The following is a 27,406-nucleotide window of genomic DNA, read 5'->3' on the forward strand; positions in this document are numbered from 1 at the left end:
ATATATATATATATATATATATATATATATATATATATATATATATACTGTCGCAATGTTTCACTCTGTCAACTGAGACATTTTGCATGTAGATTTTCTCCTGTGGGGGTGGAGACAGGCGGGCTGACTTCGCTGACTTCGCAGGTGTAGACATGTAGAAGTGTTCAGTGGAACTGGATGTAATAGGTTAACCCATGTGTAATGGAATACATTTCGGATCTGAAAGGGAACAAATTAAAGCAGCAGCCAGCTCTTGCATGCATTCCTCTATGAGAAGATGTCCCAGGAGATAAAGGGTACAGTTAACGTAATTTAAATATAGCTATCCCATGGGGAAGGGGTGTTGCTTCTGCAGAGTTGAAAGAAAGGCCATGAGCTTCCTCTATTGTGTTGCACTGCACCTAAACCCCCTTGTGTATGATTCTTAAACGAGCTGGGTAGAGAGCCATCTGAACCTGTGAGAATGCTTTCTTGTGAAGTGCAGTGAAATTCGAAAAGTCTGGAAATAACAACAGCTTATCTAGCTGTGTTTGATCTGGTAATTGACGTGATGAAAGGCTTTCATGATCACTTGTCTATCCATGAAGCAAAGTAGTTTGATGATTAGGGGACGTGCTGTATTCCCTTGTATCTGGGTTCTGTGCAGATAAGGCAGGGAGCCATTTTGGAAGGTGTGTTTGGATGTACAAGATTGCATAATCTTTCTCAGCACCTTCAGATAGACCAATCAAGTGGAGGCTGGATCTTCTGTTTCGGTCCTCAAGCTCAGCCAGATGGGACTGCATCCTCTGCTGTACTTCTGATGTCGGTTCTGCCTCTTGCATGTTAGTGCAGATAATATCCATATCAGAGTACAGAGCCCTAATGTCAGCAGCAAGTCCTGACAATGACTTCTTCTCATCAACAGTCTTAGTGCGCAATTCCCCCATCACCTCTTTCAGCACAAGGATTTGTCATTGAGCGAAAGATTGAGATTCCTTTGACTTTGGAATATGTGTGTATGTTTCTAAAACAAAGATTATCTGGAATACATTATTTCACACAGATATGAAGTATGGGCTTTATATTTTGTAAGAACACATTGTCAGTGCACCACTAACATGTATGAAGCCAGTAAGCCTATGTCATACTGCTGTACAGTGTCACTGGAGACTTCCTGAACGCTGTATTGGAGAGAAGTGATTTATACCCATATAAAACTTTTGTGATATTGTGAAAAGTTAAACAAGCCAACCAGCTAAAAGAAAGTCATCTTTGGAGTTAACAACCCTTGGTAACAATAGCACCAAAAGCATGTTCTGACCTAAATTACATGCCAACATGCCGTGTCAAAAACAACAAATTGTACATGTTTTTCTACACAGATACTTTTTTTTATAGGCCATTTCAATTCAAATGTGTGTAAATGGCTGGACCTATTTATTAGAAAATGAATGAATGTTTAGGAATATAACAAAATATGGTAATGACATATGCAATAAAAAATGCAATTCATGTAAACATTTGTGAATGGTGCTATGCAATAAAAAGCACATATTTCTTTGTTAAGATCACAGCAAAGACAATCGCTAAGGCTATCGTTTTCTTAAGGGAATGTCAGTCGCTCCTAATTTGCTAGCAGCTTTTGCCACCCACTTTTTCTTCAATCCTCCCCAGAAATGTATGTTGGTTCTCAGCAATAACTAAATACAAAGTAAAAGATTTCTTATCTTTAATAACATGTAAAACTACACTGCTGATTACTCATGTTAGGAAACTTAACATAATAGTGACATACAGTTCAGGAAAGAGACAGTCAAACATATATACTAAATTAACTTTCAAAACACATTTATTGGGCTGTTTACATTAACCAAACACAGTGTATGACCATTGTAAACAATAAAACAGAAGAAACTCATCAGCTCAAATATCTCCAGAACTCAAGCACAGCGTACTCAAATGCTTTCATTTTCAGCAGTATTAACAATATGTACACAGCCAACATTCATGTTCAACTTTTATCTTTTTTTCTGAAATGGATGTATGATCATTCCCTTTCCATCTAGGTCTGCATGCCCTTTTGTCCAATGAGGAGAATATAGCAATTTGCTTTGAAAGCACCGATTGGCACCAAGAACACACATCCAGTAACGTTGTTATTTTGTAAAGCAAGGTGTCCGTATGTACAAAGGAGTAGAACTTTTTTTTCATTGGTGACGAGGCAATGAAATAATTATTCCATTAGTTTTCCCCCAAAATGTTAAATATCAAAAGTTTAGTAAGTATGAGGAATTTCTATTTAAAAGTTCTTACAATAGGGAATTGGTTCTCTCTCTTAACAATACATGAAGTCAAATCCCATTAGAAAGGTGAAGATGCAGTCCTGATTTTGTAAAGCTACAGAAGTAGGTTTTAAATCTTCTAACGATGTCCTTATTTTAGGAGCCATTCATTCACTGCAAAACAAACAAAAGAAAAAGGCTGCAATTAATAGCAGTTCCAACCAAGAATCTATATAATTCAGCCCCTGGGGACCCAAGGTGGTTTTGCTTCTATTTTGTTAATTTGTGAAATAATACTCATTATTGTTTTTAATCTGACTTTTTAATATTCATGAAATTTGCTCAGTTTATTTGTTGTGATATGTTATATAAAGGAAGCATTTTCTTAAAAAAACAAAGGTAAGAAACTAACTGGACAAAGGAAATGGTAAATTACTAAAACAAGTCGCATAGTTTGGGAAACTGGCTTTTGTCACAAAAACACAGAAATCTAATATTAAAAAGCCACTCCTAACAAATATACAGTAATACCCTCCAGAGCTGGATCCTAGAAAATACCAGAACAACTATATTGGTGGATGGCTTATGTAAAGCAACTGATACACAATTGCCTTACACTTGTATAATAAAGTATCTTTGAAAAGCTATGAACCTTAAACCACATTCTGTATAACAAGCCAGTCAGTCAAACACTGGTATCATGATACACAGTGCTCAGGGCTTGTTTTCTTCTGTGTGAAATCAAGTATTTAACTTTCTATTTCACTCCTTTTGTGGCTTTGTAGGGAAAAATGGTGCTTCACTTTATGTTTTGTGTACATTGGATATACAATATGCCTAACTATTATGTTGATTTTTTTTTTTTTAAACACATGACATCACTGTGAAACTCGTATAAATCCTAACGAATCCAGCTAGTGCTATTCCAGACCAGGTATGTGTTCCAATGTGTTTTCTGTATTGTTTAATTAACTGATTAAACCTCCAACCAGGTCTAGTTTATTATTTCATGATTTCTTTAAAATCATTTGAGCTTTGAGATAATTAAGGCAAATGAAATTCATTACACATATTGACTGACATGTTTCTAAAACCAACACCAAATGCAGTATAATTAAATTTAATTATACACAGTCCCCTGCAGCATATATTAACTCTATAATGCCCAAAAGAAAATGTAATCAGGGAAGCTACTTTATTACGTAACTATATTCTGTTTCTTGCACAAAACACTTTTTTGTTTCTTGTCCTGCCACACACAATGTACTGCTTATGAAAAACTTTGAATTTGGAAGCTGGTTTAAAAAAATAACATAGCCCAGAGAGTTTCCTAAACATCTGTAGTATATTTGCTACAGAAATGGGCATTATAGGGTTAAACACATGTTACTGTTTGGAAATACACTTTCCCCAACCAAAATAGACATTTGGTGTGTGTTTATGATTTATAGTGGTAGTCAATCAACTCTGTAATTCTCTTCAAGGAGGGCTGGGGAATGGTTACACCCCCCCCCCCCCCCAACAATTGCCAATCTGAGTGTGCTAGTAGCTGCAATGTGGTATATTTAAACAACAAGTTTTGAAAGATGTTGACTAACTTATTTGTATTTTGTGCTACAAAGTTAATAACTTTTTTTACTGGTTTATTTTCCATACATTTTAAACAAAATAGTAAAATGACTGTACATGGAGTGTTTTGCTTATTTCACTTCTTGACAACAACCACAGTAGTCCATGAACAATAATTTAGTTTCCCCTGTAAATCTCATGCTTTAATGATGCTTAATTGAAACTGACTTTTAGCTGTCTTTATTACTCAACGTACCCCATCATAAGCAGCATTCTTCCTCTTCAATTAGTTGTTTTTTTATGTCTAGGGTGTTTACGTGACAGTAATAGCTTGGAGACTTATTTACCTCGGTACTGCAGCTTCTGTGCTCTGTTATTGGGACAGTCTTTTCCTTGCACGCTGAAGTTGATGTTGGTACGAATGCAACGGTTGTTGAGAGGCTGGGCTGGTCTGAAGTTATCACTCATGCTGAGAAATATCTGGGATGGCTGATTTTGACTTAGAAGTCTTAAAGAATGCATCTGCACACATAAAAACAACATGGAGAAGATGTTCTTCAGTAATAAATAGCTAAAAGTACAAGTAGCTAAATACAAACTTTCATCCATTGGATTACTCTCTAAGTTGTATTTTTTTGTACCACACAAATGCTTATTGCAACACAATTTCCAAGTGATGCAGGCAGAAAATTCCCATACCAGGACATTTCTGATGGTTTATCACATTGATATCAGTGATCAGGATATTCATTTATACCATGCCTGGGTCTCAAAGAGGTGTATATAAATATGTCTAACTGGGATAACTTTATTAAAACAAAAAAAAAAAAAAACTTCTGATCTAGTTGTACAAAACACAAAATCTTATCAAATATCGTCCAGTATAAACATGTTTTGAAGAACTACCTGCATCCTTGTTATATAGACTGGCTTGTTCATTAGGATCCAGGTTACAGTTTCAAAGCAAGGTGGAATCGTCATCGACCCATCATAGGTAATAAAACTAGATGTTTCTGGATAGAGTTCTTCTATATTTAGTCCCTGTAGTAAATATGCATCATCTAAAGGAAAAAGGAAAAAAAAAACAGTGCATTTAATAGTGAAGAAATGTCTCTGGAAACCACAGAACTGGTCAAATTGGTATACCTGGCAGCAATATCAGTGTGCCAGGACAAAACTGACTCGCTGTCCCATTTCCTGGCAGTGCAATTCCTTAAAGGGGCTCGGAGGCTTCGTCCTCCCATGAAAAGTATGGTCCCCAAGTGGGATCTAGAACTGGTACCGTGGGCCCTTATGGGTCACCCATTCGAGCCCATGGCGTCAGTAGAACTGTGCCCTGTTTCATTGAAGGTGGCATTTTTAATAGCCATTACGTCTGCCAGGCGAGTAAGTGAGCTTCATGCGCTATCCATTGATGACACATGCATGGCTTTTAAGGGAAATGACTCGCGGGTAACATTAAGAACAAATCCATCCTTTTTGCCAAAGGTGGTATCCTCATTCCACCTACCAGTGGTTTTGGAAAGTTTCAGACCTCACCCGCATGAGTCAGAGGAGGACCGTAGAGAGCACATGCTATGCCCAGTTCGGGCTATGCACTGTTAGCTGGATAGGACAGCATCCTGGAGACAGTCCAACCAGCTTTTTGTCTGCTATGGGTCCCGCTCTAGAGTTCAGTCCCTATTGAAGCAATGTCTAGCGCACTGGGTGGCAGATGCAATACTCTTGACGTACGAACAGACGGACTCCCCCTGGGGGACATTACGGCCCATTCTACCAGGGACCAGGCAACTTTGTGGGCTTTCCTTCATGGCGCCTCATTAGATGAGTTATGAAATGCTGCTACATGGATAGGTAGTCAGATATTAGCTCAATTTTACTGCCTTGATGTTGAAAACCAAGCGAGACCCTCTCTGGGCTCTAGGGTGTTGCAGGTGGCATGCCCTTAGAAGTCACGTGGGCTCTGAGGCTATCAGCATGGAGATGTACTGTCAGTAATCTGGAGCCACGACGGCTTGTGAGGACGTCCCTCTTCAGCAGGAGGTGGGAGGGACTTTCCCCTCACAGCAGGGCCCTGATAGGGCAGGTTTTTTTTATATATGCTCAGTGATTAACGGTCTAGAGAGGACCCATTTGGTAATGGTTGTCATTCTCTTTCAGGGAACCAGGGTTATGGTAATAACCTAACGTTCCCTTTCAATTGATTGACAACCATTATCGAATGGGAAGCTATACCAAAGCTGTTGTGGATCCAGAATGTTTTCCTCCAACAAGCAGGAAAAGATCAATAATATCAAAAGCGAATCATACTGTAGGTCTGCAGGATGAGGTTTTTTTTTTTTCAGGTGGATTTCCATGGGTAGAATTTAAGGGCGGCTACTTTTTACTTCTGATACTTGAGTACTTTTAAGATATGATACTTTTGTACTTTTACTCAAGTAGTTTTCTAGACGGATACTTTGACTTTTACTTAAGTAACACGTTTGAATACGCTTTCCACCCCTGAACAAACCATGTTATCAGCTGAGCATCCACTCGACTAGTAACCCAAACAGACATCTCAATGTCACCTGCTTTTGGGGGGGGGGGGGGGGGGGGGGGGCAGCCACTGCAAAGTGCATCTCAACAGTTGTCACAATTAATTAAAGAACATGTAAAAGGTCTACCTAGCTTAACAACTTTTTCACGTTATTTGTGTTATTGTGTTATATTCAGGTGCCCTTTTTGAATCCATCCTTCTTCAGAGAAATCTAAGAGGCTTGTTACCAGGATCTTCCTTTTCTGATTCCACATCGGCTGTCTCATATAATGTTGATACTATATACATAATCTTCAAGTTCACCTCTTATGATTGCTTCCATGATTTTACATGTTATGGAGTTTTCCTTCTTAAAAATCAACACCACATTTGCAATCCACTAGGCTGATTTTCATGGTTTGGGAGCATAATACCAGAAAGCTGTCGCAGTCTAGCACTGAGAGCCTCAGCAGTCATGTATTCTAATAATGCAAAGTCACATGGGGACTTATGTAACCAAGAGATCCGACACATATAAATGAGCCAGACCATTAAATGTCAAAAGTGGTATATTACTTTTTAATCTGCAATAAATTGGAAGTAACTGTAAATAGAAAAGAATCAGTACAATAGTACAGAATGTATAAATCAGCTTTTCTGTACAAGCCTGGGAAAGACGGTCTGATTCTAGTAATATTCCTCAATGGTAAATAGAAAATGATAAATAACAAAATTATTCACTGTTACCAGAAGAAATTACTTCAAATATTTCTCTCTTAAACAAAAAGCCATTTTTTATAAAATGCAGTGTTTAGTGAATAATTAATCCTCAATTTGTTTTAAGTAACAAACCTTTAATTTATAGTACTAGATAAAGGTTTCAATCCAACAGTGAAGGGCACACTGGCTTAATTCATTATCAGTGCTTTGTATCACCTTGTATATTTTTCACATAAGTTAGAGATAGGTTCACAGTCTGCAACAATGAAGAACTGTCAAATCAAAAATGTGTAATACTTAATTTTATGTTCAGAGTTTAACAAGGATTTTTTTTTAGTTTAAGTACCACTCATTTCTGTATTCCTGAAGCAAAATCAATCTAAATGTGCAGGTGCTGCATACAAACACATTTAATGGATCCTTGACACACAATTTCCATAAAGTATTTCAAAGAGGCCTGGTCCAGACGACACATTTTGAATTTGAGTAGAAGTAGAAAGCACTTTTTTTTCACAAAATTATTTTATACATTTTCAAAATAATACACTATTTCAATTACAAATGTGTATTTAAAAAACATACCTATTCATTTTCATTTTAAAACATACTATTTGGTATTATGTTAAAGAAATATCTATGTGCAGCCCTTGCTTTCAGACAGTCTTGCACTTTCAAGGTCATTTCATCAGGAGAGTGATTCCCCAAATGACTGAAATGGCTGGCAGCCAGTAAGATAACTGCTAAGACACTGCAGAGGAAGCGCAAGTACAACACATTTCCTGAAAGAAAAAGCAAGCAAACTGAGACCTTTCTTTTACTCAGTGTAGCACTAGATGGCATGTTTTATGGAAATTCAAATACATGTTTGTAATATCATATGTTTCTTTTGAAACTACATATTTGAGACACACATGTGTAGTGTATGTAAGTGCACATCTTGAAGGATTAGTGGAAGCATTGAGTTTGCTTCATTCACTTCAAGTGGATCTGCATACTCAGTAACATAGTGCTATCAGTATACTGTTGCAAATGGCACCAAATATGTACAGAGTAAAAGGTTCTGGTTATCTTTTTTTATCTCTACATAACCCATACAGTATACAAGCAAACATATACAAAAATAATACTTTTTTAAAAATATATAAATCATATTTTTGTTTCAAGTTTTTTTTTTTTATTGTATTTGCTTTCCTCAAAAGAAAAACAAAGCCTGCATATATAAAGCGTAATTTACAGGAATATATATATATTTTTTGCACTTACCTACATATGAACATGAACAAGATTGTGATCAGAGGCCGTAGGAACTGAACTTCATAATATAGTGGAAAGAATGTACAGAACCAATAGTGCAACATTAGCCTGCCTTTGTTATCATGTGAACATGGTTATGGGGTTGGAATACAGTTACTAATAAATTACCATATGTAATGGAAAATAGTTGCAGGACTTAAACGAAACTTACTTTTGTATGTTATTCTCGTTATGGTATCTCTGTTTAGCATTCGATTTAGAAATGGATTTGAAGACTCAGATACCTAAAAGAGAGAAAATAAATTAACAAACAAACATCGTTCTTAGTGTCACAGATTTATGCTTTGTATATATTTACAGATCAAAGGTTGTTTAGGCTTAGAAAAAAGCTATCAGCTGCTTTATATATACATTATTTGGCATGAATATATAAAAAATATAATGAGGAAGACTACCTCTGTATATTTTGACAGGTTTAGTAAAGCAGCTGGTGCTGCTGACACCCCAACTCTCCCCCACCATAAACATACCTGATTTGCAAATGACTACATTCACAAGCTTCTTTTTACTAAAGGATACAGAACAGTCTCCATTGCAAGCTATCACAAAGACCTATGTCAGAGAGCAAATGAATCCTAGTCAACAATCTCCCTCTCGACCTGTGAGGACACTGTATAACCAGAGCAGAGTGCCCTGGAATGGATGGTTTGGCAGTTCATTCCAGGGTCAGTTGGAAGCCGGCCATCCAGGTCAGTGTGTCAATCACGAAAGAGGGCGTGGCGGAGGGTATTTAGGGGAAGTGGCCCAGTAATCTGTTCCTTCACTATGGTTAAGGAAAGGACCCATTGATAGAACAATGTAATTAATAAGCAGAGTGAGTGTTTTGTTTGTTTTGCTAACTGTCTGTGTTTGTCTTTGTAGATGGCTAAATTACCGGGAAAACCTGAAACCTGGACTGCACGTCACTGTTACTCACTGTTCACTGTTCAAAACACCACTTGCACCTAGAGCACTCACTGTTGGACTGGTGATCGTGCAGGTGTTTTAAAGTGCGTGTTATTGTATTATTTCAGGACTGAACCCTGTGGTTTTGACTGGCTGTACACATCGTTGTGTATAGTTAGTCACATTATTTAAAAGCAACAATAAAGCTTAGTTTTGACCATTGAACTCTTGTTGGACTGTTGTTTATAATCACTGCCTCACCTCTATACCTGTACACTACCAGCCACACGTTCACATGCTTGTATTTACATTTTATAGAAAAGCAAGACAGTATTAAGCTGTCCACTTACTTTCATAAATATGGAAACTATCACCAATCCATTTGGACTCTTTGCAGCTTCTGTGACATTTATATATAATTCATGGTTATAGTGAATAAGCTGCACCTGCAAAAAAAAAAAAAATGTTGTTACAATTCTTATCAAAAATCCCCAGAAAAGTACTATTGTAGTCACTGACACTGTCTTGCTTGACTTTGTTGCAACAAATCAGAAAACAAAATATGCTCTATTTATCAATCAAAGTGAATTGATGAGAGAGTCTGGTGTATGGTGCCAAAGTTGCTGTTCTTTATATAGGCAGTAACATGTGGGCCAGCCCTAGGACATAAATTGTAGGAATGTGTAGCCTGTTCAAGAGGTACAGAGAAATCAGCATCTAAAGGATCATGGTGTACAGTAACCTTTAGAGTACTGTCTTGTGTTTGTGATACAGAAAACAACATATTGTGTAATGTGTCATTGGTCATACTCAGGGCAGAAACTGTCCTCATACATACTGTGAGAAGGTATAGGCGAATGAGCTAGAATATTAGGCTTGGAGGGGCTTTCTAAACTCTAAGAAGTGTCACTCTCTAAAACATGGGCCTCTCTCATAGGAGTGTTGTCACTGAACACGCTAGATGTGTCAACCTTCTCAACAGGGACAAATGGAAATATGGGCAAGATATCACCCTGGCGCAGTGGAGAGGGATTGTGTTCCAGCAAGGGACCCTCCCTGATGCCCTGGGAATCACTAGTGGTCTGTAGGCTGGCTTCAGGATCAGGTGGCGGATTGCTTGTCTTTCCTGTAGCAGTTTCCAAGGTGAAGAATGGATGCAAGTTAGCCACATGAAAAATCCCAGCATCCTTTGTGTGTTCCACTGAAATCAAGCAGTAGTTCACCTCAGATGTCCTCTGCACAACGCAGTAAGGTCCATCAAAGATGGGCACGTTTTGCTGTGAAGCCTGAGGGCGTGTCTGACCATGGATGAGTACAAGCTTTTACTAGGTCATTCATTTTGAAAACAGCATGTTGCCATCGTCTGTCATAATTTGACTTCTGCTTGTCGTGGCTATCAGACAAGAATGTCCTGGCATAATCGTGAGATCTTTGAGAGTGCTAACCAGACTTTCTCTGTACTCCTTGCATGCTGTTCAGAATTGCAGCTGTCAGGAGACAACCATAAGTCAAGAGGGATGTGTGGGTCTCTGCCGTAAAGCAGGAAAGATGGGCTGTCTCCAGTGCTAGCGTGAGGCGGGCAAATGCAATGGATGGAAGTCCCAAGACGAATGTTTATCTCCCACATACACACAGATTGCTGCCTTGAGTGTGCAATTCACCTGTTCCGTCAAATTCGTCTGAGGGTGGTATGCGATTGGCAGTCTGTGTTTGGATCCCAGCATATGCACAAGTGAGTCAAACAAAATGCAAACAAAAGGCCTCTGTCTGAAATTAGATATTTGGGTGCTCCATGGCACGCAAAGATTTCAGTCAGAAATTTCTGTGCTGCTACTTGTCCAGTGGCTTCTCTGATGGGGCAGATTTCCACCCATTTGGTAAAGTAGTCCACAAGTACCAGCAGACCAGATGGCTTCTGCTGACTGGGTTTAATGAGTTGGCAGACAGCACAGTACAGAACATAGGCCTTAACATCACTTCTCATACCTGGCCAGAACACCCGTGTTTGCAAACGGTGTAGGGTTTTAGAAATGCCCAAAATGACCTGCACGTGTCAAAAGTTTGGCAGGAACATAAAGTCTGAGGTGTCTTTTAGGGTGCAATTGGCATTTGACCTTGGGTTTCGGTAGTACAACTGACTGTCATGTACACAGAGTTTTGAAGAAAGTCATCAGTAGGTACATGGGATATAATATGGGTTATGAGGACTAGTGTTTAAAATGTATACGTGCATTTAGGCATGAGGATTGCACAATCACGCCAAATGCTTATTAAAGTGAGTAGTTAGTGTGGAAGCATGGGCAGCACCATTAATTCACATGCAGGTGTACCAAGATTCCAATTGAATGATTGATTAGCAATTGAGTCTCAGTACAGCTGCATAAGAGGCACATTTTCACTCACTCGGGGTTGAGTATTCGGTGTGTGTGGAGAATGCATGAGAGAGAGAAGATTTATGTTCTATAACAATTGTTATTTCGTGCTGGAAGTGCCAGTACAGTACTTGTGTTCTGTTCCTCCACTGTATGTGTAGTGTTAGTCAGATTTGTTTGTCTTTTTATTTGGCCTAAAGTAGCATGTCCTGTTTTTGTACAACCGTTTTATTTTCTTTTAATAACAAACCGTGTAGCAGCGTTTTCATTCATTATTTTACTCACAGTGCTGTGTATTCATTTCTGGTCTGACATCACCACTAAAGCCAACTTGCCACAGTAATTCACAGTTAAGCACTTCAATGTTTCAGCAGGCATCTATGCAAAATAGAAGCCCAGTAGATCTGGAAGTGATTGACTGTTTGCACTCAATCATTTTCTAAATATTCATATTAACTCAGAAATGGAGCAATGATCAAATTCTCTGCATTTACGAGGCAACTCCTTTGAGCTGCACATTTCAAACAAACATAATACATTTCTTACACACACTAAAACAGGAATTTATATTCTATTCCTAGAACAGTTTATCTACTAACGTGACAGCATTTACTCAGTTACTTTCTCGAGTCAAAGTATTTAATATTAGATATGTTAAATACTTATTGATTTCCATATAAAGAAGTCAATCTTTGTAGATGAATACTGCAGCTCTATGGATCTGAAATTCCAATGAAAGAAGACGGTACTTTGCTGTACGCATTGTATTGCGTAGCCTGGAAATAAACAAATAGTTAATCTCCAAGTCTTGTAACATTATCTTTGTTGTCGACAGTTTTCCAAATAGGAATAGTTCCGCTGATCAGATGTAACTCAGTTCAGGTAATGCATTGCAATTGAAAAGCTATATAGTTTGTAGAAGTGTTCTTGCTGCAATTCTCTTGGATCTTCCAAAAGTATAACTGGTGGCTTTGCTTCAGTTCTTTTCATGCAGATACGTGGAAACAAAGACCCACTTTCTGGTTAATGCAGTATCCCGTTTACTGATCCAGTCTCTCATAGGACAGGCGGCAGGGCCCTTCCTCAGAAGAAGATTTTAGCCATTATTCAGAACATTGTTTTTTCCTTGCCTTCTGTGAATTCGAGCAATTATGTTCTCATGACTTCAGTAACTTTCTTCAGAACAGTTCAGCTTCATTTGTGGAGAGCACGCTCCATTTGAAAGTCACGCGGCTGGTTTTGTGATTCTCACCTCCACCTTGTGATTGGTTAGTTTGTTTATTTTGGGCTGTACCCGAGTCCACATGGGGTGTTTCTCATTGGTTGTTCTCGTTCAGAGACAGCCCGTTGTTGTCAATTGGTCTGTGGTTTCGACCGCTGTCGGTTGTATTTATGAGGGGTACTGTTCTCTGTCCGAGGTGTCAAAGCACCCAAAACTGTACAGCTTGTGATGCCAAAGGATCCATTCAGCGATCGGGGAAGATCAAACGCTTGTCCAGCAGTTAATTTATGACTTTTTTTTAAAAGTATTTTTTGTCCGGAGAGTTTGTGACCAGAAAAGAAGTAGACACAGAATGGCTAAGGACCTCCCTCTATATATTTCAATTCTGTTAATTTCATACACAGAATGATATTATGACCCAATCTGATGCTACAGAGGTCATCTCAATCGTGTGTTCCACAAGGTTAGTGTGACCCAGACATCCTTCAGACAGATCAGTAATTTCCAGGAGGTTTTGAAGTTCCCTCTTTTGGTGATCAGGGATATAAGCTGCAGAAATTTTGGAGTCCAGTGATGGTTCTTGAATCTGTAACGATAACCGGTCCTTCTAATGAGCCAGTCTCATCAAGCAGGTCTTCTACAGCTTTGGCCCAAAGTTTGTCCTCAGGTGGAACTTGAGAGGCTTTGTTCTCCTCAAGCGTGATTTCTCTGGTTGGGACATCGATGCTCACTAAGCCTCTTATCATAAAATTCATCACAAGTATGAAAAGGGATGTTAATTTGGAAATAATCACAAAACGGTGATAAAAGCATTTTCTGTGATTGACACTCAATCCTCGTGGGTTACAAGGCTGCATGAAGCTCATGTGCTCGAAGAAGAAGGTCTGTGACAGACACAATCTGTGCACCATATAGGGCAGCTCTATGCTGGTCTGAGGCATGTCTATGGATATTCTCCACCTGTTCTATGTCTGATGGGGGACGTTTAAGTTTCCTGAATTCAACCACCATATAGGCAACAAATATGGGCAGAGGTTCTACAGGCCTTTGAATTCTATCCAGTATAGCTTTAAGTATCTGCTCTTGGTTGTCAATGGGTAAAAACACTGTCCGAAACAGATATCTGAATTGAGTCTATGAAAGCATTTGGGAGGCCATGGCAGAAAACCAAGCTTTAGCTTCTTTGATTAGGAACCTGGGTAGTTCTGCTAATACAATGTTCTTTATACAATGACATAGATTTAAGCCATTCTTCAGGCTGAAGTTGACCATCACCTGCAAATATCTTAGAGGGGATCCATGTAACAATGACACTAATGCCCTGGGGATACTGCTAGTGTCCTAAGGTTTGTTGTGGTGCTGGTGTGGAGGTGGACTCTAGAGGTGTATGTGCGCATAGGGGTGAAGGGGTGGCACTGTGCTGTGAATGTAACTGGCGAATAAGGTCAGCCTGAAAAGCAACGGAGTCATTAAGGCAGCCATGTAGCATGTTAACCTCTAGTTGTATTGTTTTAAGTCTAGCGTCCAAAGATTCAATAGATTCAACCTTACTTGTGGTCTTGAGACGAGCTCCTTTGTCAAAAGTATTGTCACTTTGGCTTTCCATACTACTGCAGTAAAGCTAACCTTTGAAATCAAAGTCAATAAAATTACAATGTATTCAACATTCAATAACCAAAGTAATATTATCTCAAGAGAAAACAGTATAACCATAAAGCAGTTTAGCAGTTATATACAAAAAAGTTTCTCCTTTTTTTTTTTAAATCAAACAATACTAATAGTATCACAATTCTATATGTGCAGTATGATGAGAAGAAAGTGGCAGAAGAAACAGATGTGGAAATAGCAGGATTGCATGCTGCATCTGCAGGCAACATTTCTGCTGAAACCTGAATAGGGTTAATAATTGTTCATATACTGTAGAAATGTTCACGTTGGCAGGGATGGTTGAATAGTCAGTCATATCACCAACAATTCCAAAAACAAAACGCCAAACAGCCAAAAATCCTCAGGAGCGGTGAAGCAGCGAGTCTTAAGAATATATTTTTTATTATTATTATTGTTTGTTTTTTTTCCAGCAAAAAGCAAATTTCAGTGCAGCGGTGAGAAGGAAGAAATGGGAAAAAAAGCAATACCTCCCAATAAGGCATAAGTAGAAGAGAGAAAAAAAAATAAACCGTAGTTCACTTTGTTGCTAGGCAGATTGTCTAGGTGATTTATTAATTACATTCCTTCCTCTTTCGAGAAAAAAAACCCAGCTCAACCAATCGCGAGCATGCAACCAGTCTTGCAGTAGCTTTGCAGCTCAGCTAAAAAAACAAACTGTGTGAAAATGCAAGCCTTGGTTCTGGAGCAGTCTATAGTATTGGCTGTCAGCAAACCAATGTCTGTCCATTTTGAGACGCAACAGAAAAAAACAATGACAACCTGTGACAGAGACAGAGTGATTCTTGGTAATAAATTTTTCTCCCAACCTGTGAGGGTGCTGGGTAAAGGGAACAGAGTGCCCTGGACTGGGTGGCCACACAATTCATTCCCAGGTTTAGAATGAAGTCGGTCAAGGGGGTGGAGCTACGAGCTACGATACACTAAATCATCGACCAGGAAAGGAAACGACATGTACAGTGCCCAAAAATAATACAAAGTGATCATCACATAGCGATGAAGAGACCCTGAGGCTCAAGATGAATGATAAGAAAACTGAATTTAATTTATTTTAAAGTACACGTAATGCATACAGTTTTATGTAACACAATTTTTGTTCCTGGGTAGTAAGTGTTATTTCCTAATTGCTTATGCCTCAAAAGTATAGAAAATGGCTATTATTCCCCACAAACTTTGCTTTTGTGACCAGGACAGTGATATTTTGAAATTTACCTATTTCCAATGAGAAAATGGACGAATTTGTGTCTTTTCGTTCACATAAAGTCAGAAAAAAACAACATATGAATCCAAATTAACATGTATTTATACTAAAGTAATAGAAAAATGACTACAAAAGATTTAGAAGTGAGTAGTTTTTCGAGATTTACGATTATACTGTAAATCACTTTCACGAGTCAGCCCCCAAATGTAGTCTCCCATCATGTTCTCGTTATACTGTCCTTGGTAGCGGCGTTCAAAATCCAGTATATCGTGGTGGAAGCGCTTGCCTTGCTCCTCCGAGTACGCTCCCATGTTCTCCTTGAATTTATCAAGATGAGCATCAAGGATATGGACTTTGAGGGACATCCTACAGCCCATTGTGCCATAGTTCTTCACCAGAGTCTCAACCAGCTCCACATAGTTTTCGGCCTTGTGATTGCCCAGGAAGCCCTGAACCACTGCGACAAAGCTGTTCCAAGCCGCTTTCTCCTTACTAGTGAGCTTCTTGGGGAATTCATTGCACTCCAGGATCTTCTTTATCTGTGGTCCGACGAAGACACCGGCTTTGACCTTTGCCTCAGACAGCTTAGGGAAGAAGTCTTGAAGGTATTTGAAGGCTGCCAACTCCTTATCTAGAGCTCTGACAAATTGTTTCGTAAGGCCCAATTTGATGTGCAGTGGTGGCATCAGCACCTTCCGGGGGTCCACCAGTGGCTCCCACTTGTCGTTGTTCCTCCCCACAGAGAACTCGGTCCGCTGTGGCCAGTCCCGCCTGTGGTAGTGCGCCTTGGTGTCCTTGCTGTCCCAAAGGCAAAGATAGCAGGGAAACTTGGTAAAACCGCCTTGGAGACCCATCAGGAATGCCACCATTTTGAAGTCTCCTATGACCTCCCAGCCGTACTCATCATACTTCAAGGCATCCAGCAAGGTCTTGATGCTGTTGTAATCCTCTTTGAGGTGCACCGAGTGAGCCAGGGGAAGAGACAGGTACTTGTTACCATTATGGAGCAGCACGGCTTTGAGGCTCCTGGATGAGCTGTCAATGAAGAGGCACCACTCATTCTGGTTACAGACGATTCCGATTGCCTCGAACAGACAGTCACATTGTGGCAGAAGCAGAGCCCATCTTGACAGGTGAAGAAGCTGGAAAAAGGTTGGTGACGTTTCCTCTGATCTGCGACTTGCACGCTTTCATCCACCAAGTTCCACTGCTTGAGCCTAGACGTCAAAAGCTCTCTCCTCAACTCCACCTCTGAAATTGTCATCTGGATCTACAATGTCTTCCTCGCTCTCTGACTTGCTGCTCTCTTCTAAAGATGGCTGCTCTCTCTCCGGAGGAGTGGATACGGGGAGCTCATGGTAGTGTGGCACCGGGGCGATGGATGAAGGAAGGTCCAGATACGTGATAGCCGGTGCATTCTTGCCAGTCCGACGTTTGGAAGGGTCCACCATGCAGAAGTAGCAGTTGCTTGAGTGGTCAGTGGGTTCCTGCCAAATTCTTGGGATAGCAAACTTCATGGCTCTCTTTTCCCCTCTGTACCATCCTACAAAAATATATTTATTTCACCCATGACTAATGTGTAAGAGATTCTAGCAACATTTTTCATATATGATATATTTTTTCAATAACATTGAAAATTGTAAAACATTTTAAAATTAAAAACTTTTACAATTTTAAAAATGTAACAAATTTTATAACATAAAGCAACAATTGTCCATCTTACCTTCCAGAGTTTTTTTGCAGTGCTCGCAGGTGAAATGAGGTGCCCAGGGTTTGTCTTAATCCTGACAGGCATGCCGAAATATGCCTTATAGGCCTCACACATCTTAGCAGATGCTTCCACAGAGTACTTTTTCGCTCTTGTCTTGATAAATTGGCCACAGACATGCAAAATGCGTCTGCTGGATGCTTGCAGCCTCTTGATGCCATCTCAGAAAAATGCAGATATGTATCCAGCTGGAACTAAACTGAACTGGAGGGCTTAAGGCCCTGTATTTATACTACTATTTTTATTACTGGAAAGTTCTAGAAAGTTCTAGAAGTTACTTCAAGTTTACTCAGCACTGAATCTATCTGGAATGTTCTGGAAAATAGGTAAATTTCAAAATACAAAAGCAAAGTTTGTGGGGAATAATAGCCATTTTCCATACTTTTGAGGCATAAGCAATTAGGAAATAACACTTACTACCCAGGAACCAAAAAAAAAAAAAAAAAAAAAATTGTTACACGGTGTTATTTTAAAACCTGTAGTGAAGCTTTTTTGAGCTTTCTGAAAGTAAGCCAAATACAAACTTGTTTTCTGATATTAGCAAGGCTGCCTTTGTTTGTTGTTTAACAGTATTGCAATGAATATTAATATTTTGCTCCTTTTCTATTGTTTTTACTTATCAAATTACACATTATAAAAACAAATGTGTCACTTTTGCTTTGATTTTGTGGTAAAACTGGTACTTGGATTGATTTTACTGTTAATCTTAAAAACAGTTTGAAGCATTTTTGAGTGTGTTGTGGGCCAACAGTATGAACTTACTTTTTGATATTCACAGGGTAATATTTTTTTGTAGTAATACAGTATTTCATGCAGTTGTTTTGCAATGAAGATTCATTGTTGGTTAATTTTGCATCAATTGTCCATGCATACCAATGTACACGTTTTGAGTGAACAATAAATATAATATGTGTTAATAAAGATGATGATTATTGCTTTTATTAATTTTAAAACCATGTTTGTTTGTTTTTATTGTGCTGCAACCATACCTTAATACACACTTGTGTTTTAATATTTACAGGGCTACCTTTAGTGGATTTTACTGTTTTTGTTTATTATTTATTTATTTATTTATTTATTTATTTATTAAATTTAGTCATCGCCAGTGGTTTTTACCCCAGTTTTATCCCCAATTTGGAATGCTCAATTATTATTTTTATCCTGGTTCACAGTTGCAGCCTCTGAAATGTGTTCCTGTCTTTTTTTGTACTGCAGATCCACAGTGAAGCTACTAGACCTATAGTACCGGAGGACAACACAGATCTGAATGGCTCCACTGCAGACCCGCAGACGCCCTATCAGCTACAGGGGTCGCTAGTGTGCGGTGAACCACAGATTGCCCTGCTGACCTAAGCCCTCCCTACCCCTGGTCACGGTTGCCACTCGGGAGAGCCGAGCCCATTATTATTATTATTATTATTATTATTATTATTATTATTATTATTATTATTATTAACACAGTGCCGTCTAAGTTCACTCGAAACTTTATGTCTAAGTATTCGAACAATCTGCTTGTTAAAACGTATAGGAACATTTTGCAATCCTGGTCATGTCAGTATATATATATATATATATATACCGTATATATATATATATATATATTATATATATATATATAGACACACACACACACACTTTCGTTTATACTTGGGGGTGTACAATACAACCTGTTATTACCCACTGACACAACCTTTAATGACATTGCTGGAATGTTGTAATGTACTTATGGCATTTCTATAAGGTTGTGTGCAGGCATCTTTTTCATGATTGCATCTGAAGTATTTGCAGATGTTAATGATCTTACACAATAACCCTCCAATAGGCGGTGGGGCTATTGGCAAACATTGTAAATAAACACCAAGTTTTACTCCAGGGGCTGGCAGCTCGCTCACATCTGCTGAGCTCCTGGCTGTAAACGTGGAGTAGGCTTGGTCATGGGAGCAGAGGATGCCCTCTGACCTTCAGTTCTCCTGAACTGCTATTGGGGTTGCTGTGGTGAGCAAACATCATGGAGAAAAACGTTGTTTGGCAAATTAAGCCACACATCACTTTGCCACAGGATATCAGAAAGTTTTTTTAAATAAGTAGGCCTATCGAAAAATGTTTTGGATTCTGACAGCGGTGATAACGTTACAGAGACACACCATGTGGAACCAACTGCTAAGAAAAGCAGAACATGGAAGGAAGAAAAATGAACATGGAAGGACCAGTGGAAAATGCAGTTCTGGTGTTTCTGAAGCCAAGCGATTCAGCTTCTGAGCAAATTGCAGTGTGCGCTGTTAGTAAGAAGGAGATTCACCAGATCAAAATGTATGCAATGCAGTGTCATTATAAGTGTCATTGCAAAGAACTACCATAATGACTTTCAGAGACATAAGCTGAACTGCAAAAACAAAAGAGCCAACTTAGAGATGTTTTGAGTAAGACGGATCAAACGCAGATGGCTACTTTTAAAGCTGCTTTTCTTTCGGGGCAAAGCAGAAAACCTTTCTGTGGTGGAGAACTCATGAAAAAAAAATGTTCTGGCTGTACAACCTGACAATACCATTTTCAGAGATGCACCACTGAGCAATTACACATTACAGAGGAGCACCCAAGTTTTGGCTAATTTTACCCAACATGAAACAACTGAAAAAGTTGCTTGCAGCCCTTTCTACAGCCTGTGTCTTGATGAGAGCACTGATGTCACAAAGAATGCCCATGTAATAATATGTGTTCACTTTTATGATTGTGATGACCATTGTTTTTGTGAGAGAGTTTTAGGTTTGGCAACCCTTTGTGATCGGCCAAGTGGCTCTGTTAAAGCCAAAATGGAGGAATGCCACATTAGCTTTGACAACCTGTACGGCTTGACAGCCGACAGAGCAGCAGCTCTGCAAAGCGCACGGGTAGACATGCTGAATTGTTTCCAAGAGAGCTACCCCCAAAAGCTTTTTATGTTTCACTGTTTTGCCAACCAAGAAGTTCTTGTCAGTAAGGCAATGCAGTCAACACTAGCAGTGTTAATAAACTGAGATTCGCAACGCTATGTGAAACGGGCAGTGAGGTCATAGCGTGCTGCTGAATTACAATCCAGTCCACTGGCTCAGTTTTAATAATTGTGTGCAAAGGTTATTTGAGTTTCAGGAAGAGCTGATTGAAGTTTTGACCACCATTTCTCCCAATCTGGACCAAAAGTTACAGGATGCAGTGGTGCATGGATGTTTGCTCTTTTTGAAAGAGTTTTTTTACAAAGCTTGCTTCTGTTAACCTGGAGCTTCAGAAAATCCATCTTACAATTTCTGACAGCACTGAAGTGATTGATACATTCAGAATGACAATCATTGACATCATCCTTCACTTCAAGAGGAATGGGACTTTTGAGTTTTTGTGAACTCAGTCAGTTTCTCGTGTGCCAGGATGAGAGTTCAACTGTAACAGAGTATCTGAAAATCCTCTCGGAGGATTTTGAAAAAACATTTCAGAGAGGGGAACTTTTCTTGTCAGTATGCCAGTATGATTGACTTGTTCAACAGTAGTGGTTTAATGTCTTGGCTGCAAGCAACCTAACTGCTTTGCAAAACAGATTAGCTTTTTTGACCTCAGTGAGCTTAACTGGTCTCAAGTACCTTGTGTTGCAAATGCATAATGATGCAAGAATGAAAGCGTACTTTAATCAGTATGTTACAGTACAGGTGTTCAGCAGTAATATGTACCAGTTTGCTACAGTGCTGTGAAAGAGGCATTCTGCACTTTCTGAAAAATAAGCTACGAAACCGCCTAGCTGAAGCTAACCTGGAAACTTCACTCTTAGTTTCACAAGAAACCCATGAGCCTGCAGACTTTCTGTTTAACAAACTGCTGAGTCAAATCCACACGCAGTCCTCTAACACAGCTTTTGTATTTCATGGGGTTAAAAGGAACAGTTTATTACTACAGCAGAATTTTTTTTTATTTTTTTTTTTATCGTATACAGCATCTTTTGCTTTCTATCCAATATATTGCAATTCTGAACGTTTTAATCTAGAGACCCATTGTGAAATGTGAAGCTTATTTTTTTCAAGATAACATTTCTGGGTTGTTAAGTGATCACAGGTTTAAGCAGAATCAGTTTCTTTTTTTTACCTGAAAAGTGTGTTCTGATACTAACTCCTGCTCTTCTTTCTACTGAGCAAGTTTTGTGCAAATAAAGTTTTAGAAAGGTTTAGGTTACTGTTAGTTTTTTGTTTGTTCCTTTGTTGCTAGGTTTCCATGTGAGCCAGTAACTCTGGGCTTGTTTCCATATTGTATAACAAGGATATAGTTATGATTTGTTATGGAGTTTTACTATGTAAAAGCATTATTCAATTAAGTGATTTATTTTGTCTACTGAGACAGACACCCAAATTGTACCTGTTGTCAGCACAATGAACAAAGAAGAGCGACCAGAATTATTCCGGGTTTAAAAGGCATGTCATATGCAGACAGGCTAAAATAATTGAACCTGTTCAGTCTTGAACATAGAAGACTACGCAGCGACCTAATTCAAGCATTCAAAATACTAAAAGGTATTGACAATGTCGACCCAAGGGACTTTTTCGACCTGAAAAAAGAAACAAGGACCAGGGGTCACAAATGGAGATTAGACAGAGGGGCATTCAGAACAGAAAATAGGAAGCACTTTTTTACACAGAGAATCGTGAGGGTCTGGAATCAACTCCCCAGTAATGTTGTTGAAGCTGACACCCTGGGATCCTTCAAGAAGCTGCTTGATGAGATTCTGGGATCAAAAAGCTACTTACAACCAAATGAGCAAGATGGGCCGAATGGCCTCCTCTCGTTTGTAAGCTTTCTTATGTTCTTATGTTCTAATAATAATACAAAAGAAACCTTGCAAGTACCAGTTTATTATTAGAAGGGTCTTGGAATTAAGATCCAGTAGAGAGGGACTGTTGTAATTTAGCTTTTTTACAGAAATGACTGAAAACTATTTAGATGCGCATATGTCTACATATGCTTTATTTTTCAAATAATTAATAAAGTATATTTAGGAAAAAATTGCCACACTTTGAGGCCACCAAAGAAAATGATTTGAGAACCAATGATTTAGACTGTATTGCTAGTCTCCATTTTTTTTTTTTTAATATACTGTTCTCTACAGAGCAGAAGCTAAAAAGTCCCCAGAGCTCAACATGGCAGCCAGTGACGGGGTACACCCCTCCCCTGTGTGTGTGTGTATTGTTTTGTATTTGTTGTATTATTATTTAAAATGTACTGTTTAATTTGTATAAAACACAATGTTTTGTTATTGTTGCTTTTGCAGCATGGATGTGGTTAAACTTCCCCAACCATGCTAAACCCATGCAGGATGTGAGCATCTCCAGATTGATTGATTGATTGATTAATTAATTTATTACTAATTATATACCTATAAACCCACAGCTTTGGCTATTTAGTTTCTCTTTCACTCATGTCTCGTACTGCCTCTGTGCTCAGAGGCGGTACGAGACATGAGTGAAAAAGAAACTAAAATATTCCTGCTGTGTTTATACTAGCATGACACTTGTGTGCTCTGTGTCTGTTTGTCGGACTGTTTTGGCCAGTGTGGCCTTTTGTTTTGTATAAGTGTTTTGTTCTGTTTTGTTTAAATTTTTTATTAATAAAATGCACTGCAGTGCCTTCATACCCCAGTGCTGTCTTTGTGTGTGCTACTCCTTCCTGACCTGATGTCACCAGCCAGCCTGTTAACACAGCCATATTTGGTTAAACGGTGAATGTCACTCATCAAGACATGTATTTTTAAGATAGGAAATATTAGTGCTTTTATTTTAGTGTGCAAAGCACACAGTCAACAGCCCTAGTCTGAAGATGGGATAGACCTTACTGGAGAAATAGAGTGAAAAGGTAGATGAAGAAGTTAGGTAAGGTATGTGGCAGTCAGAGGCTGTAGTTTGTTTTTGGACAGTTAAAGAGTTACAGAACCTCCTGCACTGTTTACTTGAAATGCATTACTTTTCCTTTGCTGTTCCTGTGCTGCCCATATCGCTGCATTTGTCTTCAACATATTCTTGTTAGTTTTGATATTCTTTTATTCAGACAGCATAGGTAAATCAACTATGGAGGTTTTTCAACTTTACCTCTGGAGCTTTCGGCAGGAGATTGAGTGTGGTTGAAGCACTCTCCTGAGGTTGGATGCGTTGCTCACTACTCAGTCTGGCTTCTTATAATGCAAATGTAGCTCAGAAAACACACTGATTTGCAAAATAGCCAAAGGCACGGTAATGCATTATTATGCATATTAGGGGTGCAGAAAATTGAAGCTCTGCTGAATTAAAATACATAAACTGTTTAACAGCTGCTTAACTCAATGCAACATAAATTGAAACCTTCTAACAGTTCACCCAGCGAAGTGATTGCACTTCAGTTTTCATCAAACATAATGAAAGGCAAAAAGGAATTTATTCATTTATATACTTGCTTAAAATACCAATTCTGATTAAAAAGGGAATTAATAAAGCAAAATGCTAGATGAATGCAAGCAGCTCATATAAAACTATTTTATTTTTCATTAAACTCTGTCAAAGTCAAGGTAAGCTGCAGTCATCACTTATTTTTCCAGTCTCCAGTCTGTGCATGTATCCTTGCAGAATCATCAAAATGACAATAACTTTTTTCCTGACTCTGAGGTAAATTTGGAAATGCTCCCAGTATGGCAGCTTCTTCTGGTGTCTGACAACTGACAGGTTCATCATTATCTATAGGGTATAAAGGCATTTGTCTTGATATCAAAAGAGAAACCAAAGGACAAAGTATATCTGCATAGATATCTGTTACAGTATTTTTTCTTCTTGTTATTTATTAACTCTATAAATGTTTGTGTGTTTATGTGTGTGTGTGTGTGTGTGTAAACAAAGGCATCTGTTACAAATGGAAGTAAAAATGTATCATTTATTTTACTTTATATACAAACAGTCAATTTAGGTAACCTTTCCTGTGGAAGAAGTAACTATGTTATTGAACACGTTCTGTTGTTCTTTTTCCCAGCAATAACTTTTTTAAAGCAGAAAGGGCCCTATTTAGCAAATATGTGCGCAGCCGCTATTGCTAGGGCAAAGATGACTGCATTTGCGAAGCGCTGTGATAGCGCACGAAAACGTGATTTAGAAGTCGGGTTTCATGCATGGGCTAAAGCACATCAAATATCGAATCATGAGCCTGGCCAATAAAAACATAGTGGGGAGAGTAAGGTTATAACTAATAAGGAATCAACATTCCCTTTAAGAGGATAGCAAATGGAAGGTATCTTGAAATCAAAAAAAAAAAAAAAAGTTATCTCTACTGGACTTAGCAGCCACCAATTCCTTCGTTTTGTACAAGGAACGCACCAGGGAAAATATCAGGACAAGTCATCTTGAACAGCGCTTCGGCAGAAAGATTTATTGATCAGAAAACTGCAAAAGCAGCATTCAGTGCTACACCGAGAGACACACGCAGAATTAAATTAAAACATACATTCTTTTTTACAGTTTTGTATGTACATATACATATTTTTTAGTGCTTTATTGTGGTAAGTTAGAAAATAACCCCTTTTATGTTTCATTGTTAATTTTTAAATACGGCTGTGCAGATATGACATGCTTGAATAAAACTTTTGAGTTGTATCCAATAGTTTCTTTAATTTTAATACTGATTAAAATGTATCTGTCATAATGACTGCCTGCGGCGGTTTTAGGTAGGAGTATAAACATGGCAGTTCTAGTGTTAACAATAATAGTAAAAAATACTATATTTTAACAAGTAATTTCTATCTGAACTATCATTCATTACTGTTAACATTTTATGTCCAAATGCAAAAATTTGAATTAATCTCACAAATCCTGACTAATTTAACTATCATACTAAATTCAGCTTCTTTTTAAATAATATTGTCATATAACCCAAATACAACATGCTTTCAAATAAAAGCTAAATATAGATTTAATAGATTTACAAAAACAAAAAAAAAACAACTGTTTGACTTCAATTTTAAATCAAGAAAACATGAGTACAGTATGACTGCTTCTGATTTGGCTTGTCCAATGCGAATGTAGAGGCCTAAAGTGTGTATCCTAGCAACGTGCTAATCTACCATATTAGCACTAAAAGAAGTGCACCATCACACACTCAAGGTTTTAACGCAAACTGGTTTCTAATTTGATGCATTGATTCACCAATATGTAATCGAAGCTCAGGAAATTTAAGGGCAGATGATCAGTAATCAATGCATCAATTAATTGTTGCATCCCTATAATAAATGCTTTCCTGTTAAAAATATACTCACAGTACCATTGCGTATTACACAAAAACAATAAAGTCAGCATTTTCTTATTGGTCTGCATGCGTACCTGTGGACCCCTGTCTAAAAGGCTTTGCCTGACCCGCCTGACACTTGCAGCATCAGCAACCTCCAACACTGGTACTTCAAGTTCAGCATCTGCTTCCCTTAGACCTTGTAATCGTTCCTCTGTAAGTTTAACGTCCATTACGGAGAGCTATGTTGTGTAAAACGCAACCGCTACAGACATCCAAACATCGAAATCGCATTTGGAGGATTCCAAATGTTTGCTCAATTACAGTACGAGCACATTTAAAGGTACGATTATACCTTCGGCAGGGGTCATGGGGTTGAGCAGCGGTTTCAGTAGCCACCTCTTCAGTGGATACCCTTTGTCCCCCATCAACCAACCTCTCAGACTGTCATCCCGCTGAAACGCAGCTGCCACCTACGAATTAGCGTGGATAAACAAGTCATAAACGGAGCAAAGATAGTTTGCATACACCTTTGTGATGTAGTTGTTGGCATCACAGACCACACATCACTTGCACGTTGACTAGGTCCCCTTAGATTTATCTAGAAATGCCTATTCTGTGTTGGTGTATGTATTTTAGTGCTGCAGGAAAACAGTGTGCCCTCCGCACGTCTCCTTCCAGGTCAGCCTGAAGCAGTTGGCAGATGTCAGTGACTGATTGTCTGTACAGGGAAAATTGCTTCATACATTGTGTGTCAGACAGGCTCAGAAAAGACTTTGACTTTGAGATGACTTTTAAATATTTGGGGAAAGCTGAGTTTAATATCGGCATGTTTTAACACCTACTCTCATCTAATGGAAATTATGATATTTTACAACCATATTTCTTTTTAAATTGTTATCTGCACTGAATGAACACTGGGGTCTCCTTCTCCACTCTTTGTCGGGACACGTAGAAATAATAATAATAATAACAATAATACATCCTTCTTCTTCTTCTTCTTCTTCTTCTTCTTCTTCTTCTTCTTCTTCTTCTTCTTCTTCTTCTTCTTCATTTCTTAGCATATACCCTTATCCAGGGTGACTTACAATTGTTACAAAATCACAGTACAAAGTATCACATTACAAAATACCACATTAATCCAATGTTCCCTCCATATTTCTCCCTGGTAGTTTCACCGGTATTTATAGTCGACCATGCCTTTGGGGTTTGCGAACATTGCTAAGTAGGGCCCAAACAGTATACTTATACAACGGAATGCTACAAAGCACCTGCTGCTTGATCTATGTTAAGGATTCTGAAAATGCATGAGGTATTCACTTTGATATACACTAAATAAAAAACTAATTAATGCCGTTAATGCCGTTTTAAACTCGATAATGCCGCCTATAATGCCTTATGTGTGTCATTCCTTACAGCCTTACCTCCCCAGAGAAGGCTTGTCCATTTAGTAGATGCTCTGATCCCTGGCCGTCTTCACTACCAAAGTGTAATCGAATCTCTTCCAACCGGTGACTGTATGTCAGGGGTCCTCCTGAGATGTTTACCAAGTGTTCCTTATCCAGGCGAAGGGAAATGTGGCGGCCTGTGTTGTACATTGTTCCACTGACCTGGACAAAAAGAAAAAAATAATATGGCTTGGTGAGAATTGCAGATAGATA

General features: G+C 38.6%; 1 protein-coding gene across 1 annotated transcript in view; it reads right to left on the reverse strand.

Annotated features, from left to right (window-relative positions):
* Nucleotides 1-1,844: 1,844 nt before the first annotated feature.
* The window catches only part of LOC121296195 (carbonic anhydrase-related protein 10-like), a 201,598-nt gene continuing 176,036 nt past the window's right edge, over nt 1,845-27,406 (reverse strand). Inside the window, exons 4-9 of the mRNA XM_041221473.1 lie at nt 27,170-27,355; nt 9,621-9,716; nt 8,537-8,609; nt 4,740-4,894; nt 4,181-4,355; nt 1,845-2,438 (exon numbers count right to left, since the gene is read on the reverse strand). Coding sequence (XP_041077407.1) covers nt 2,416-2,438; nt 4,181-4,355; nt 4,740-4,894; nt 8,537-8,609; nt 9,621-9,716; nt 27,170-27,355 — 708 coding nt within the window. The 3' untranslated portion in view covers nt 1,845-2,415. The remainder of the gene's footprint in view (nt 2,439-4,180; nt 4,356-4,739; nt 4,895-8,536; nt 8,610-9,620; nt 9,717-27,169; nt 27,356-27,406) is intronic.

This window comes from Polyodon spathula, chromosome 21, assembly GCF_017654505.1.
Source record: "Polyodon spathula isolate WHYD16114869_AA chromosome 21, ASM1765450v1, whole genome shotgun sequence".
Classification (NCBI taxonomy): Eukaryota; Metazoa; Chordata; class Actinopteri; order Acipenseriformes; family Polyodontidae; genus Polyodon; species Polyodon spathula.